Source organism: Vidua chalybeata, chromosome 7, assembly GCF_026979565.1.
Source record: "Vidua chalybeata isolate OUT-0048 chromosome 7, bVidCha1 merged haplotype, whole genome shotgun sequence".
NCBI lineage: Eukaryota > Metazoa > Chordata > Aves > Passeriformes > Viduidae > Vidua > Vidua chalybeata.
Window position 1 is genome coordinate 37,661,793 of NC_071536.1, and position 14,015 is coordinate 37,675,807.

A 14,015-nucleotide genomic window follows, 5' to 3' on the forward strand; every position below is an offset into this window, starting at 1 on the left:
CTTGGTCGTGGCCTCGTGGTTTGGTGGCTTCTGGGCTTTTTCTCTCTTCAGCTTCCCCTCAAATTTGGATTCCCAAGGCTGGGAGGGACCTTGGAATGTCACCAGTGCTGGTGTAAGGTGGGAGCAAGGACAGGGTGGGATCTGCTCTGCAAATCTCTCCGTGTTTTTTGCCCTGTTTGTGTCTCATGGAGAAAAGGGACAGGACAAACAGCCTGGAGCTACACGAGGCAGCTCTGTGGGTTTGGTTTTCTTGCTTTCCTGAGAAGGTGTTTTGGTTCCAGATCTGCCTCCTGAGGAGAGTTCAGCTTTCCCTCCCATGCCCTGGGCGGGTAAGGATGTTCTGACACATGGAAAGGGTTTTGATCCCAACTCCCAGTGCTGGCAGTCCTGGAGCCTGCCTTGGTGAAGGACATTTCCCTTCCAGGCTGCCTCTGCTGGGAATTCCCTCTGGACTCGGAATTCCTCAGGGGTGATGCTGCAACCCCTGCTGGTAACTTGGATTTAGTCTATGGGAGCCACAATATCCAGGCGTTTTTATTCCCCTGCTTCCTGTGGAGTGGCTGCAGTGGATGAAGCAGAAACTGATGTTCAAGTGTGGAATAACCCCAGACCTGGGTCCTTCCCTTCCCCTTGCCAGCACCACAGCATCCATCCATACTGCAGAAACCTCAGCTTTATTCATCACTAATTTACAAGAAATCACAGCTTTTGCCCCCAGAACAGTTGCAGGAGAAGACATTCATGAGAGCTCAGCAAGCAGGAGGAGAGGGGTGGTTGCTTTCCCTTCCCCAGATAAATTGGGTTGAAATAAAAAGCTTAAATGGAAAAGGAAGTGAAGAAATTGAAACATTTTAGAACAGCCCAGAAGAATTCTCTCCTTGTGGGAGAATAAATCATGTAATGTGTGTGTTAGACTTCAGCAATGGAATTTTGGAGCTGTTGTGTAGTGTCTTAGTGTGTGATGAAATGTTTGAAATCCCAGACGTTTGGAAGTGTTTGGCACTGGGAGAAAGGCGGGATGTGCTTAGAGGAACTTCCGGAAACGTCGTGAAATATTCCAGGTGTGTTTTGCTCTGCTGTTATTTCTGTTGTGGCTGAGGGGACCGGGAGGGCCTGGGGCAGGTGTCCCAACCCTGGGGGAGATGTCCCAACCCTGGGGAGATGTCCCAACCCTGGGGGAGATGTCCCAGCCTAGGGCAGGTGTCCTAACCCTGGGGCAGGTGTCCCAGCCCCTGGGTGAGATGTCCCAGCCCCCAGAGGGAGATGTCCCAGCCCAGGGGGAGATGTCCCAGCCCAGAGCAGGTATCCCAGCCCCAGGAGGAGGTATCCCAGCCCCTGGGTGAGATGTCCCAGCCCCCAGAGGGAGATGTCCCACCCTGGGGCAGGTGTCCTAACCCTGGGGCAGGTGTCCCAGCCCAGGGCAGGTGTCCCATCCCCAGGGGGAGATGTCCCAGCCCCAGGGAGGTGTCCCAGCCCAGAGGGAGATGTCCCAGCCCAGGGCAGGTGTCCTAACCCTGGGTGAGATGTCCCATCCCCAGGAGGAGATGTCCCAGCCTAGGGCAGATGTCCCAGCCCCAGGGGGAGATGTCCCAGCCCCAGGGGGAGATGTCCCAGCCCCTGGGTGAGATGTCCCAGCCCCAGGAGCTGTCCCAGCCCGGGGCAGGCTGGGCTCACACGGCCTCCACGTAGTTGGCCGGCAGCATGCCGGTCTTGCCGGTCCTCTGCACGGTGCCGTACATCCAGCCCTCGTCGATGGCCTGCACGTTGACGATGGTGTCCCCGTCCTTGAAGGACACCTCGTCCGCGTCCGCCGCCGTGTAGTCGTACATGGCCCGGAACGTCTTCTGCAGGGACACAAGGGACACGGTCAGAGCCTTATGGGGACACAAGGGACGTGGTCACACCCTGGCATGGCCTGGAATGTCTTCTGCAGGGACACAAGCGACGTGGTCACACCCTGGCATGGCTCAGAACTTCTTCTGAAGGGACACAAGGGACATGGTCAGAGCCGTATGGGGACACAAGGGATGTGGTCACACCCTGGCATGGCTCAGAACCTCTTCTGCAGGGACAGGAGGGACGTGGTCACACCCTGGCATGGCCTGGAATGTCTTCTGCAGGGACAGGAGGGACGTGGTCACACCCTAACATGGCTCAGAACCTCTTCTGCAGGGACACAAGGGATGTGGTCACACCCTAACATGGCTCAGAACCTCTTCTGCAGGGACACAAGGGATGTGGTCACACCCTGACATGGCCCAGGCCCTCTTCAGAAGGGACACAAGGGACATGGTCAAACCCCAGCAGCCATAGAGGGGACAGAAAGGGACATGGTCAAAGTCTGGCATGGCCCTGAATGTGTCCTGCAGGGACACCAAGGGGTTGGGATTGGTGTCACAGCAGGATCTGGCTGCTGCTCCTTCAAATCTCCTGGCTGTGGATTCTTCTTCCTCCCTGAGCCCCTTGGGTACCCGAGTGCCACAACCCCGGGGTGTGCTGGTGACACCGAGCCTGAGCAGTGTCCTCACGGTGGCCTTGGGCACCACCAGCTCCAAGTGGCACTTGGAAGTTGTTGCCTCCCAGCAGTTTTTGGAGGCCATGCCATTCCCACTGTCCTTCAGTCCAGGGGCAATCTCTGAATGAGCACTTCCTCCCACTCCTCAGTTTTCAGGGGTTGAGTAGGAAGAAGAGCTCATTCCGAGTTTCCAGGCGCTCATTCCGAGTTTCCAGGTGCTCATTCCGAGTTTCCATGTGCTCATTCCAAGCTTCCAGGTGCTCATTCCGAGTTTCCAGGTGCTCATTCCGAGTTTCCACGTGCTCATTCCAAGTTTCCAGGTGCTCATTCCGAGTTTCCACGTGCTCATTTTGAGTTTCCAGGTGCTCATTCCGAGTTTCCAGGCGCTCATTCCGAGTTTCCAAGAGCTCATTCCGAGTTTCCAGGTGCTCATTCCGAGTTTCCATGTGCTTATTCCAAGATTCCAGGTGCTCATTTTGAGTTTCCAGGTGCTCATTCCGAGTTTCCAAGAGCTCATTCCGAGTTTTCAGGTGCTCATTCCAAGCTTCCAGGTACTCATTCCGAGTTTCCAGGTGCTGATTCCAAGCTTCCAGGTGCTCATTTTGAGTTTCCAGGTGCTCATTCCGAGTTTCCAAGAGCTCATTCCGAGTTTCCAGGTGCTCATTCCGAGTTTCCAAGAGCTCATTCCGAGTTTCCATGTGCTCATTCCAAGCTTCCAGGTGCTCATTCCGAGTTTCCAGGTGCTCATTCCGAGTTTCCAAGAGCTCATTCCGAGTTTCCAGGTGCTCATTCCGAGTTTCCAGTCACAGGGGAGGCTCTGTCCCACGTAAGTCCCTGTCCCACTTAAGTCCCTGTCCCACCTGGTTTCATACAGAGCTTAGCCCCATGGACTGGAATGTCACCAACTCAGTCTTGGATTAACACTATTAATTAGTGTTAATTAATTACTAATTAGTGGCCGTGGCCCCTCTAGGTCCCCAGATCCCCCAGGGTTACTCACCCCAGCAGTGGAGGGGTGGGAAGGCACCGAGGACACCGTGGTTTGCTGCGTGGCCACCGAGGACGAGCGTTGCTGCGGCAGCTCAATGGTCTTGACCTGCTTGTAGCCCACTGCAGAGAGCGTGTGGGGTTATTATGGGATGGAGAAAGATCATTGTGTGGGAGCTATTTATTAGGGGATTGTGATGGAGCTGGTCGGGATAAAGATCATTGTGTGGGGTTATTATGGGATGGAGAAAGATCATAGTGTGGGGTTATTTATTATGGGATTGTGATGGAGCTGGTTGGGATAAAGAAAAGATCATTGTGTGGGAGCTATTTATTGTGGGATTGTGATGGAGCTGGTCGGGATAAAGATCATTGTGTGGGGTTATTATGGGATTGTGATGGAGCTGGTCGGGATAAAGATCATTGTGTGGGGTTATTATGGGATTGCGATGGAGCTGGCTGGGATAAAGATCAGGGATGGGCCACGGGGGTGGGTTAAGGTCAGTTTCAAATGCACATTTACAGCTGTCGCTCGTGCGCAACACAAGATTTTGGAGATGCGTTTTTTCCTGGCTGTGGGGATTGCTGCCCACACTCCCCTGAGCAGCTGGGGAGCCGGCGTGTCCCCACGGGGTGTGGCCGTACCTGTGGCCGTGGTGGTGAAGAAGCCCCCGTTGCTGTAGTAGGACAGGCGCTGGTCGGTGCCGTCCGAGGGCTCGGATTTCTCCTCGGCCGCGCCGCTGATGCTCAGGGCGCTGGCGGAGCGCGAGTGCTCCCGGCTGCGGCGCTGTGCCTGGACTGGGGGGACAGCAGGGACAGTCACCAGCCCCGGGGCTCTCAGTGACACCAGCCCTGGGGCTCAGAGCCACCAGCCCTGGGGCTCTCAGTGTCACCAACCCCGGGGCTCTCAGTGTCACCAACCCCGGGGCTCAGAGCCACCACCCCTGGGGCTCAGAGCCACCAGCCCTGGGGCTCTCAGAGCCTCCAACCCTGGGGCTCTCAGTGTCACCAACACTGGGACTCTCAGTGCCACCAACCCTGGCACACTCAGTGCCACCAACCCTGGGGCTCGGTGTCACCAGCCCTGGGGCTCAGAGCCACCACCCCTGGGGCTCTCAGTGTCACCAGCCCTGGGGCTCAGAGCCACCGACCCTGGGGCTCTCAGAGCCTCCAACACTGGGGCTCTCAGAGTCACCAGCCCTGAGGTTCAGAGCCACCAGCCCTGGGGCTCAGAGCCACCAGCCCTGGGACTCAGAGTCACCAACCCTGGGGCTCTCAGAGCCACCAACACTGGGACTCCCAGTGCCACCAACCCTGGGGCTCAGGGTCACCAACCCTGGGGCTCTCAGTGTCACCATCCCTGGGGCTCAGAGTCACCACCCCTGGGGCTCTCAGAGCCTCCAACATTGGGGCTCTCAGTGTCACCAACACTGGGACTCTCAGAGCCACCACCCCTGGGGCTCTCAGAGGCACCACCCCCGGGGGATCAGAGCCACCAACCCTGGGGCTCAGAGTCACCAACACCGGGGCTCTCAGAGCCACCAACACTGGGACTCCCAGTGCCACCAACCCTGGGGCTCAGAGCCACCAACACTGGGACTCCCAGTGCCACCAACCCTGGGGCTCAGAGCCACCACCCCTGGGGCGATCAGAGCCACCAACCCTTGCGCTCTCAGTGTCACCAGCCCTGGGGCTCAGAGCCATCAGCCCTGGGGCTCTCAGAGCCACCACCCCTGGGGCTCTCAGAGCCACCAATGCTGGGACTCAGTGCCACCAGCCCTGGGGCTCAGGGTCACCAACCCTGAGGTTGTGTCACCACCCCTGAGGTTCAGTGTCACCAGCCCTGAGGCTCAGAGTCACCAACCCCGGAGCTGAGACCTCGTAGAACCCAGCCCTGCTACGCTCAATTTTTCCACGATCCCAGTGTAGTTTTATAGTGCCCCAGTGGGATTTCCCAGTGCTTTTTTAAGTATTCCATGCTGAAGTCCTGCTCTTCAATATTCACAGTGTTTTATCCTTTCTCCAGCCTCTTTCCCCTTAGCCCTCGTTGCTTACAAAATTTTTATTTTTTAATTTAATTTTATATTTTTTATTTAATTTTTATTAATTATCCTGTGATTTTCTTCCTGACACAGCACTGGGCCATCCCCACAATTTTCAGGTATTTTTGCTCTCAGACAGGAGTTTAAAAAAAGGTCACTGAGAACAGCCTGTTCAGTAATTCCAAAAGGAAGCACAGGCTGTATCATGTCAGCTGTGGATCATATAAACAATCCTCCTCCTGCCTCTGCTGGATCATTTTATGATAGGAAAATTTATAATTAATTTTTTGAACAAAAGTTACACTGGTGAGGAGCAGCTGCAGCCAATTTCTCCTCAGTCCCCTGTGTCCCCTGGGGTCCCTCAGCTCTGTTTGCACCCAGACCCCATCCTCACAGGTGTTCAAATCCCATTTTTCCCTTGGAGCCCGTGGGACACACCTGAGATCATGTGCAGGCTCCGGGACTGGATGTTGTCCTCGGCGGGGTCGTAGTCGAAGACGGAGCCCGGGTTGGTTCTCCACACCCGGAGCCCTGCAGGAAAAAGGACATTTCCTGAGGAGAGGCCGAGCAGCACAGGCTGGCAGGACAGCAGGAGTGCCCTGCCCAACCCTGGCAGTGCCCAAGGCCAGGTTGGATGGGGCTTGGAGCAGCCTGGGATAGTGGGAGGCATCCTGCTCATGGCAGGGTGGGATTGGATGAGCTTTAATGTCCCTCCACCCCAAACCAGTCTGGAATGCTTTGAAAAATCACCCTTATTTTATAAATCAGTGCTTCTCAATCCTATAGCACAAATTTGGCTTTTTTACAATCAATCTACAGCACGGTGTTTCTGCAATAGAGATGGAGTTCAAAATAGCAGAACCATAAATGCAGTGTGACATTATCAAGGTGGGGACAGCAGGTGACAGGTCATTTACAGCTGCTGGCAGAGAGTATTTCCAAAAAGGACTTGGATGAGAACATCTCCAGGTGATGATGAATTGGAATGGATGTGGTTGAGCTTAAATTAAACCCCTCCTGTAGCAGATGTGCCCAGGTCTCCTGACCTGTGAGGTTCTCCTGGTCCTGGTCCACGCGTTTCCGCTCCATCTCCACCACCCTCCTCTGGATGCCCCTGTAGCTGATGTCACTGAAGTCCTGCATGTTCTTCTTCACGCGCTCCGTGATGGGGTCGGTCACCACGGGCGTGAAGCTCCCTTTGCTCTTCTCAAAGTCCTCGTGGTACTTCACCTGCAATTCCAAAGGATTTGGATTCCTGCTTCCCCCCAGGGGCATTTCCAGCTCCTGCACTTTGGCCTTCCCAATCCCAATCCCAGACTTGCTTTAGCATTAAAGCCTTGGGTTCCCAAGCCTGGTAGGACACGTCGTCCTTGCTGCCAGGCAGGGGGATTTTTATACTGAACTCCCTTCCCAGGGGAGGGACACCTCTGGAAGTGCTCTTACAGTGGAGATGTGTTTCTGGGTCTCCCGCACGCGCCGCATCTCCGGGGTGTCCAGGACGTAGGCGGCTTTTCCTTGGACTTGCTTGCGGAAACTGTCAGAGTAAAGAACCTGCCGGGGGAGGAGGAGCACAGGAGTTACCTCTGGGGCACCAGGCTGCCAAAGAAGGGCCAGTCCCAGATTTTCATACAATTTTTTATAAGTGACTCTTAGTGAAGAACCCTGATTTTATACGTCACAGAGTATTACGGCAATAATTTGAAATTTAACTCTTTAAACCCCCCCCAACTCATCACAGAAAGACTCGATTGCACCAGAAAGTTTTAAAGGATTCCACGTCCTTCCAAACCTCCCCTGTCTGAGTGAGGATGCCAGGGGTGAAATGTTCTTTTCCTGCGTTTCACCCACCGAGCTGATGTTCTCCTGGTTGCGTTTGGCTCTCTCCATCTCCGGGGTCAGCGGGGTCGGAGTTCCCTTGGCCATGTGCTCCTTGTACAGCACCTGCAGGGCACAAACACAGCTCGGGCTGGAAGAATTCCAGCTTTTCCTGGGAGTGGGGTTAACGTTTCAAGCAAACCCAGCCCTGCAGAGTGGAAAAGATCTCGGGAAACAAAGCAGCTGAACCGTTATTGGCAAAAGGTAAAAAAAAAAAAAAAAAAAAATTAAAAAATCAAAGGGAAAATAGGCAAAACTGGGAAAATAAGGCTGAATTAGGTGGAGCTTGGCTGAGGGTGGTTATTTTTGACACAAAGCTGTGCTTTCAGTACCGAGCTGATTTGTTCTTGGTTCCGCTTGACTCTCTCCATCTCCGGAGTGACCGGGCTGGGAGTGGCCTTCCCTAAACCTTCCCTGTATGCAACCTACAGACCACAAAGGAACCCGGTCACAGGGCAGAACTCCACAACTGGGATGTTACTGGGTTTACACTCAACACCGGCCGTTAGGAAAGGGAGGGGGGAAAAAAAATTTTAAAAAAATTAAGGAAAAATCGTATTAACAAGTTAAACGACAAAAAAAAAATCCTTTAAAATTAGGAAAGGGGGGAAAAAAAGTCAAGAAAAATCGTATTAACAAGTTAAATGACCAAATCCTTTAAAATTAGGAAAGGGGGGAAAAAAAGTCAGGAAAAATTGTATTAACAAGTTAAATTACCAAATCCTTTAAAATTAGGAAAGGGGGGAAAAAAGTCAGGAAAAATTGTATTAACAAGTTAAATGACCAAATCCTTTAAAATTAGGAAAGTGGGGTGAGGAAAATCAGGAAAAATCGTATTAACAAGTTAAAGGACAAAAAAAATCCTTTAAAATTAGGAAAGGGGAAAAAAAAAAAAGTCAGGAAAAATCGTATTAACAAGTTAAACGACAAAATCCTTTAAAATTAGGAAAGTGGGGTGAGGAAAATCAGGAAAAATCGTATTAACAAGTTAAATGACAAAAAAAGTTGTTTAAAATTAGGAAAGGGGAAAAAAAGTCAGGAAAAGTTGTATTAACAAGTTAAATGACAAAAAAAATCCTTTAAAATTAGGAGAGGGAAAAAAGAAAGTCAGGAAAAATCGTATTAACAAGTTAAATGACCAAATCCTTTAAAATTAGGAAAGGAGGGAAAAAAGTCAGGAAAAATCATATTAACAAGTTAAATTACCAAATCCTTTAAAATTAGGAAAGTGGGGTGAGGAAAATCAGGAAAAATTGTATTAACAAGTTAAATGACCAAATCCTTTAAAATTAGGAAAGTGGGGTGAGGAAAATCAGGAAAACTCGTATTAACAAGTTAAAGGACAAAAAGATCCTTTCGAATTACAGTGCTTAAGAGGTGACTTTTGAATGAAAAAAAATTGCGAGTGTTAAAATAAGACCAGGCAGCGCGAGGTTATTCAGAAGAGCTCTGTGCCATCCTCTGGTTAAGCGGGAGCTTTGGGAAGGGATTTCCCGGGGCAGTACCGAGCTAATCTGCTCCTGGTTGCGTTTGACTCGCTCCATCTCGGGAGTGACGGGCGTGGGGGTCGCCTGCCCCACGTTCTCTTTGTACAACACCTGCGGGACACACAAGAGCGAGCCGGGCTCTTACACAGCCCCGAGGCACCCGAACACGAACTCGTACTTTGTTACCGCAGGAACAAATAGGATAGGGAGGGGAAAACTGGGATTTGGGATCTATCCAGGTGGCCCCCAGAGGCTCAGGAAGTGCCTCTGGCTCTAAAAAGCTGTTTAAGAAATGCTTTATCTGCTTTCTAAAAATCTGTATTTGAAGCGATTCCTGATCTTTTTAGGAGGGAAGTGGAAGTTTTGTTGCTGCCCCAGTAATGATGTCAGGGATGGGTGTTTTTCCCTGAAGTCAAATCCACCTGAAAAGCCAATGAAAGGTGAAACACTGAACACAGAGAGAAGCCTGAATATCCCTGGAAAAGCTGGGCTAGTAAGGGAAGGAGGTAAGGGAGTGAAATGAGCTCGACGTCCCTTCCAACCCAACATTCCCTGATCCCCACCAAGGGATCTGAACTCTTGAGATGATCTGGATAGAACCCACAAATTGACAAACCAAGTTGTAAAAAAGGCCTAAAATTCTGGATCACGCCGTTAACACAGAAGTAACCTGGGTTTAGAATGAGCAATTAATGTGCAGAAGAAAAGAAACACGTCTCCTTTTAAATTAAAACCAGCTCTGAGTGGGAGTTAGGCTGTTACTTGATTAGGTTGAAGCACAAAGGAAACGAGAAATTCCTGGGAAGGTACCGAGCTAATGATCTCTTGATTGCGTTTGACTCTCTCCATCTCGGGGGTGATGGGGGTCGGGGTCACCTTCCCCACATTTTCCTTGTACAAAACCTACAGGATACAAGGCAGTGCCCAAATGTCATTGAAAAGAAAAAGTAAAACAAAAAAAAACAAAAAAACCCAAAAAAAACCAAAAAAAAACCAAAAAAACAACAACAACAACAAAAAAAAACAAACAAAACAAAACAAAACAAAAAAAAAAAACCACAAGCAAAAAAACCAACCAAAAACAAACAAACAAAAAACACAAACAAAAAAGCCACCCCCCCCAAAAAAAAAACAAGAAAAAAACCAAAAAAACACCCAAAAATACGCCCCCCCCCCCCCAAAAAAAAAAAAAAAAAAAAAAAAAACCACCAAAAAATCCAAAAAACAAAACCAAAAAGAACAGACAAAAAGCTTTGGAGCCGTCACACCGAGTTAGGGCTGGGGCACAGGAGGAGTTGGAGCTTTGCCATTAATTAATCCGGGATGCAGGAATGCACCCTGGCTGGAATCATCGGCAGTAGAACACAGGGGGAGTAAGAAAGGGTTAAAAAAAATTCAGTCAGGACACCACCATCCACCCCAAAAAGGGATTTTTTTTTTCCCCCTAGTACAACCCTGCCTGGGGCAGCGTTAAAGAGCAGCCGGCGCAGTCTGTGTGTGAGCTCGGGGCAGAGGCACTTGAGGGGTTAATAAGCACAGGTTGCCGAGGCTCCAGCCGGGTTAAACACTCCACTCAGGATTTTAGGAACTTTTCCAGCTGGAAGTACCGAGCTAATGATCTCCTGGTTGCGTTTGACCCTCTCCATCTCGGGAGTGACGGGGGTGGGGGTGGCTTTCCCTATGTTTTCCTTGTACAACACCTGTGGGGCGAGAGAGAGGAGGCAGAGAAAGGCACAGTCAGGACCAGCTCTCCCCACGCCTTCCTCCGCCCTGGGATTTCCTCCCGCGGCTGGGTTTAAAGCAGGTCCTGGGCGCTGTTTTAGTAGAGGAGGGGTTTGGCAGCCTGGCTTGAGCTGCTGCTGCTAAATGGGGTAAGTACTGCGCCAAAGAGCACGAAACCCCCGCAAGAAAACCCAATTAAGTGCTTTAAAAGAAATGGCAGCGCTGCAGAGAAAAGGAGAGGAGTATGAGCGAGTTCAGCATTAGAACAAGACATTAAAATCGCTCTTAAAACCAAGATCAACTGATCCGAGTTAACGTTTCAACCTGAGAAAGCCACGAGTAAGGAGTGAGTCCCGCGTTATTTTGGGACAAATCCTGCTCCAAACGATTAAAAAGGGCTTGGAAAGAGTTAAAAGGTTTCAAATCTGGGTTTAAAGAGTTAAAGGGGAGTTCTGCTCTTGGCAAAGTACCGAGCTGCAAATCTCCTGGTTGCGTTTGACCCTCTCCATCTCGGGGGTGACAGGAGTGGGGGTCCCTGTCCCCACGCTCTCTTTGTACAACACCTGCACAACAAGAAACCATCCAAAGCCGTCAGCACTCATTAAATCCACATTTTCCTGCGGAACGGGAGCTTTTGAACCCCCCCACCGCAGCCTCCTGAGAAGTCACACCCTCCCTCGTCTATGGTTAAAACAAAGAATTTTAGATATTAAAAAAAAAAAACCACATATAAAGGGAAGCTGGAACAGGGAACAAAACGGTTAAAAAAACGTTAAGAATAACATAAATATTTGTAAATAACTCCGAGCAACGCAAATATTTGTAAATAATTCCATCAGTGAAGAAGTGGGAGGTCAGTAACACAGTGAGGAAGAGAGGATTGATTATGAGGGTGTGTTTGTGGGGATGTTTATGAGGGTGTGATTGTGGGATGTGGTTGTGGTGTTTATGAGGGTGTGTTTGTGGGGCTGTGTTTGTGGTGTTTGTGGGGCTGTGTTTGTGGTGTTTGTGGGGCTGTGTTTGTGGTGTTTGTGGGGATGTATTTGTGGTGTTTGTGGGATGTGTTTGTGGGATGTGTTTGTGGTGTTTGTGGGATGTGTTTGTGGGATGTGTTTGTGGGATGTGTTTGTGGTGTTTGTGGGATGTGTTTGTGGGATGTGTTTGTGGTGTTTATGAGGGTGTGTTTGTGGGGATGTTTATGAGGGTGTGTTTGTGGGATGTGTTTGTGGTGTTTGTGGGGCTGTGTTTATGGGATGTGTTTGTGGTGTTTATGAAGATTGTGAGGATTGTTTGTGAGGATGTGTTTGCGGGATGTGTTTGTGGTGTTTGTGGGATGTGTTTGTGGTGTTTGTGGGATGTGTTTGTGGTGTTTGTGAGGACGTGTTTGTGGGGCTGTGTTTGTGGTGTTTATGAGGGTGTGTTTGTGGGATGTATTTGTGGTGTTTGTGGAGATGAGTTTGTGGTGTTTGTGGGATGTGTTTGTGGTGTTTGTGGGATGTGTTTGTGGTGTTTGTGGGGCTGTGTTTGTGGTGTTTGTGGGATGTGTTTGTGGTGTTTATGAGGGTGTGTTCGTGGTGTTTGTGGGATGTGTTTGTGGTGTTTGTGGGGCTGTGTTTGTGGTGTTTGTGGGATGTGTTTGTGGTGTTTATGAGGGTGTGTTCGTGGTGTTTGTGGGATGTGTTTGTGGTGTTTGTGGGATGTGTTTGTGATGTTTGTGGTGTTTGGGGGGCTGTGTTTATGAGGATTGTTTATGAGGACGTGTTTGCGGTGTATGTGAGGATTATTTATGAGGATGTGTTTGTGGTGTTTGTGGGGCTGTGTTTGTGGTGTTTATGAGGACGTGTTTATGGTGTTTGTGAGGATTGTTTATGAGGATATGTTTGTGGGGCTGTGTTCATGGTGTTTGTGAGGAACTGTTTGTGGTGTTTGTGGGGCTGTGTTTGTGGTGTTTGTGGGGATGTGTTTGTGGTGTTTGTGGGGATGTGTTTGTGGTGTTTGTGAGGATTGTGAGGATTGTTCATGAGGATGTGTTTGTGCAGATGTGCTTGTGAGGATTGTTTGTGAGGATGCATTTGTGGTGTTTGTGGAGCTGTGTTTGAGGTGTTTGTGGGGCTGTGTTTATGGGATGTGTTTGTGGTGTTTATGAATATTGTGAGGATTGTTTATGAGGATGTGTTTGTGGGGCTGTGTTTGTGGTGTTTGTGGGGCTGTGTTTGTGAGGATTGTTTATGAGGACATGTTTGTGAGGATGTGTTTGTGGTGTTTGTGGGGCTGTGTTTGTTTATGAGGATTGTTTATGAGGATGTGTTTGTGGTGTTTACGAGGATTGTTTATGAGGACGTGTTTGTGAAGATTATTTATGAGGATGTGTCTGTGGTGTTTGTGGGGCTGTGTTTGTTTATGAGGATTGTTTATGAGGATGTGTTTGTGGTGTTTATGAGGACGTGTTTGTGAGTCAATTACGCAGAAGGAGCAGAGGAACTGTGGATTTTTAAGGAAGATTAAGGAGTGCAGCTCAAGGGAAAGCTCCTGGTCCCCACGATACCGAGCTGAGGTGCTCCTGGTTGCGCCTGACCCGCTCCAGCTCGGGGGTGACCGGGATCGGGGTGCCCGTGCCCAGCTCCTCCCGGTACAGAACCTGCGGGAGAACAGCGGGGTCAGGGCAAGGCGGGGCAGAAAATGAGGATGGAAGGGAGAAAAGATGGAATCCTGCCCCAGACAGCAGCGCTGCTCACGCCTGGACACAAGAGCGGGCAGAAAAAGCCGTGAAAGCACCAAAAAAAAAATCACAAATCAAGCGGGTCTGGTACCTCCCCCAGCCCAGCGCATCCCACCCAAGCACGGTTTAGTTCCCAAAGGAAAATCAGGAAAATTCACTCCACAGAACAAAACTGATTAAATAAGGAAAAGAGGGTTAAAAAAAAGAGTTAAAAAATATGAAAAAATATAAAATATAAAAAAAGAGTTAAAAAAAATATAAATTGTTGGGGCTAAATAAGGAAAGGGGGCGGGGTTTTAAGAGTTATAAAAAAGAATTGTGGGGATTAAATTGGGAAAGCAGGGTGGGTTTTTAAGAGCTAAAAAAAAAAGAACTGTGGGGACTAAATAAAGGAAACAGGGTGGGGTTTTAAGAGCTAAAAAAAAAAAAGAACTGTGGGGACTAAATGGGGTTTTATGAGTTATAAAAACCAGGATGGTTGGGGCTAAATAAAGGAAACAGGGTGGGTTTTAAGAGTTTAAAAAAAATATATATATATTCTTGAGACTAAGTAAGGAAAACTGGCGGGAATTTTAAGAATTTAAATAGAATTGCTGGGACTAAAAAAGGAAAAAAGGGTGGATTTTAAGCATTAAAACAAAAACAAAACAACAAAAAAAAAGGCTTGT

General features: G+C 49.5%; 1 protein-coding gene across 1 annotated transcript in view; it reads right to left on the reverse strand.

Moving 5' to 3' along the window:
• Nucleotides 1–1,653: 1,653 nt before the first annotated feature.
• NEB (nebulin) overlaps nucleotides 1,654–14,015 on the reverse strand; it is a 102,578-nt gene continuing 90,216 nt past the window's right edge. Inside the window, exons 129-138 of the mRNA XM_053947585.1 lie at nucleotides 10,514–10,606; nucleotides 9,717–9,809; nucleotides 8,925–9,017; nucleotides 7,393–7,485; nucleotides 6,988–7,095; nucleotides 6,591–6,774; nucleotides 5,983–6,075; nucleotides 4,148–4,300; nucleotides 3,516–3,625; nucleotides 1,654–1,844 (exon numbers count right to left, since the gene is read on the reverse strand). Coding sequence (XP_053803560.1) covers nucleotides 1,671–1,844; nucleotides 3,516–3,625; nucleotides 4,148–4,300; nucleotides 5,983–6,075; nucleotides 6,591–6,774; nucleotides 6,988–7,095; nucleotides 7,393–7,485; nucleotides 8,925–9,017; nucleotides 9,717–9,809; nucleotides 10,514–10,606 — 1,194 coding nt within the window. The 3' untranslated portion in view covers nucleotides 1,654–1,670. The remainder of the gene's footprint in view (nucleotides 1,845–3,515; nucleotides 3,626–4,147; nucleotides 4,301–5,982; nucleotides 6,076–6,590; nucleotides 6,775–6,987; nucleotides 7,096–7,392; nucleotides 7,486–8,924; nucleotides 9,018–9,716; nucleotides 9,810–10,513; nucleotides 10,607–14,015) is intronic.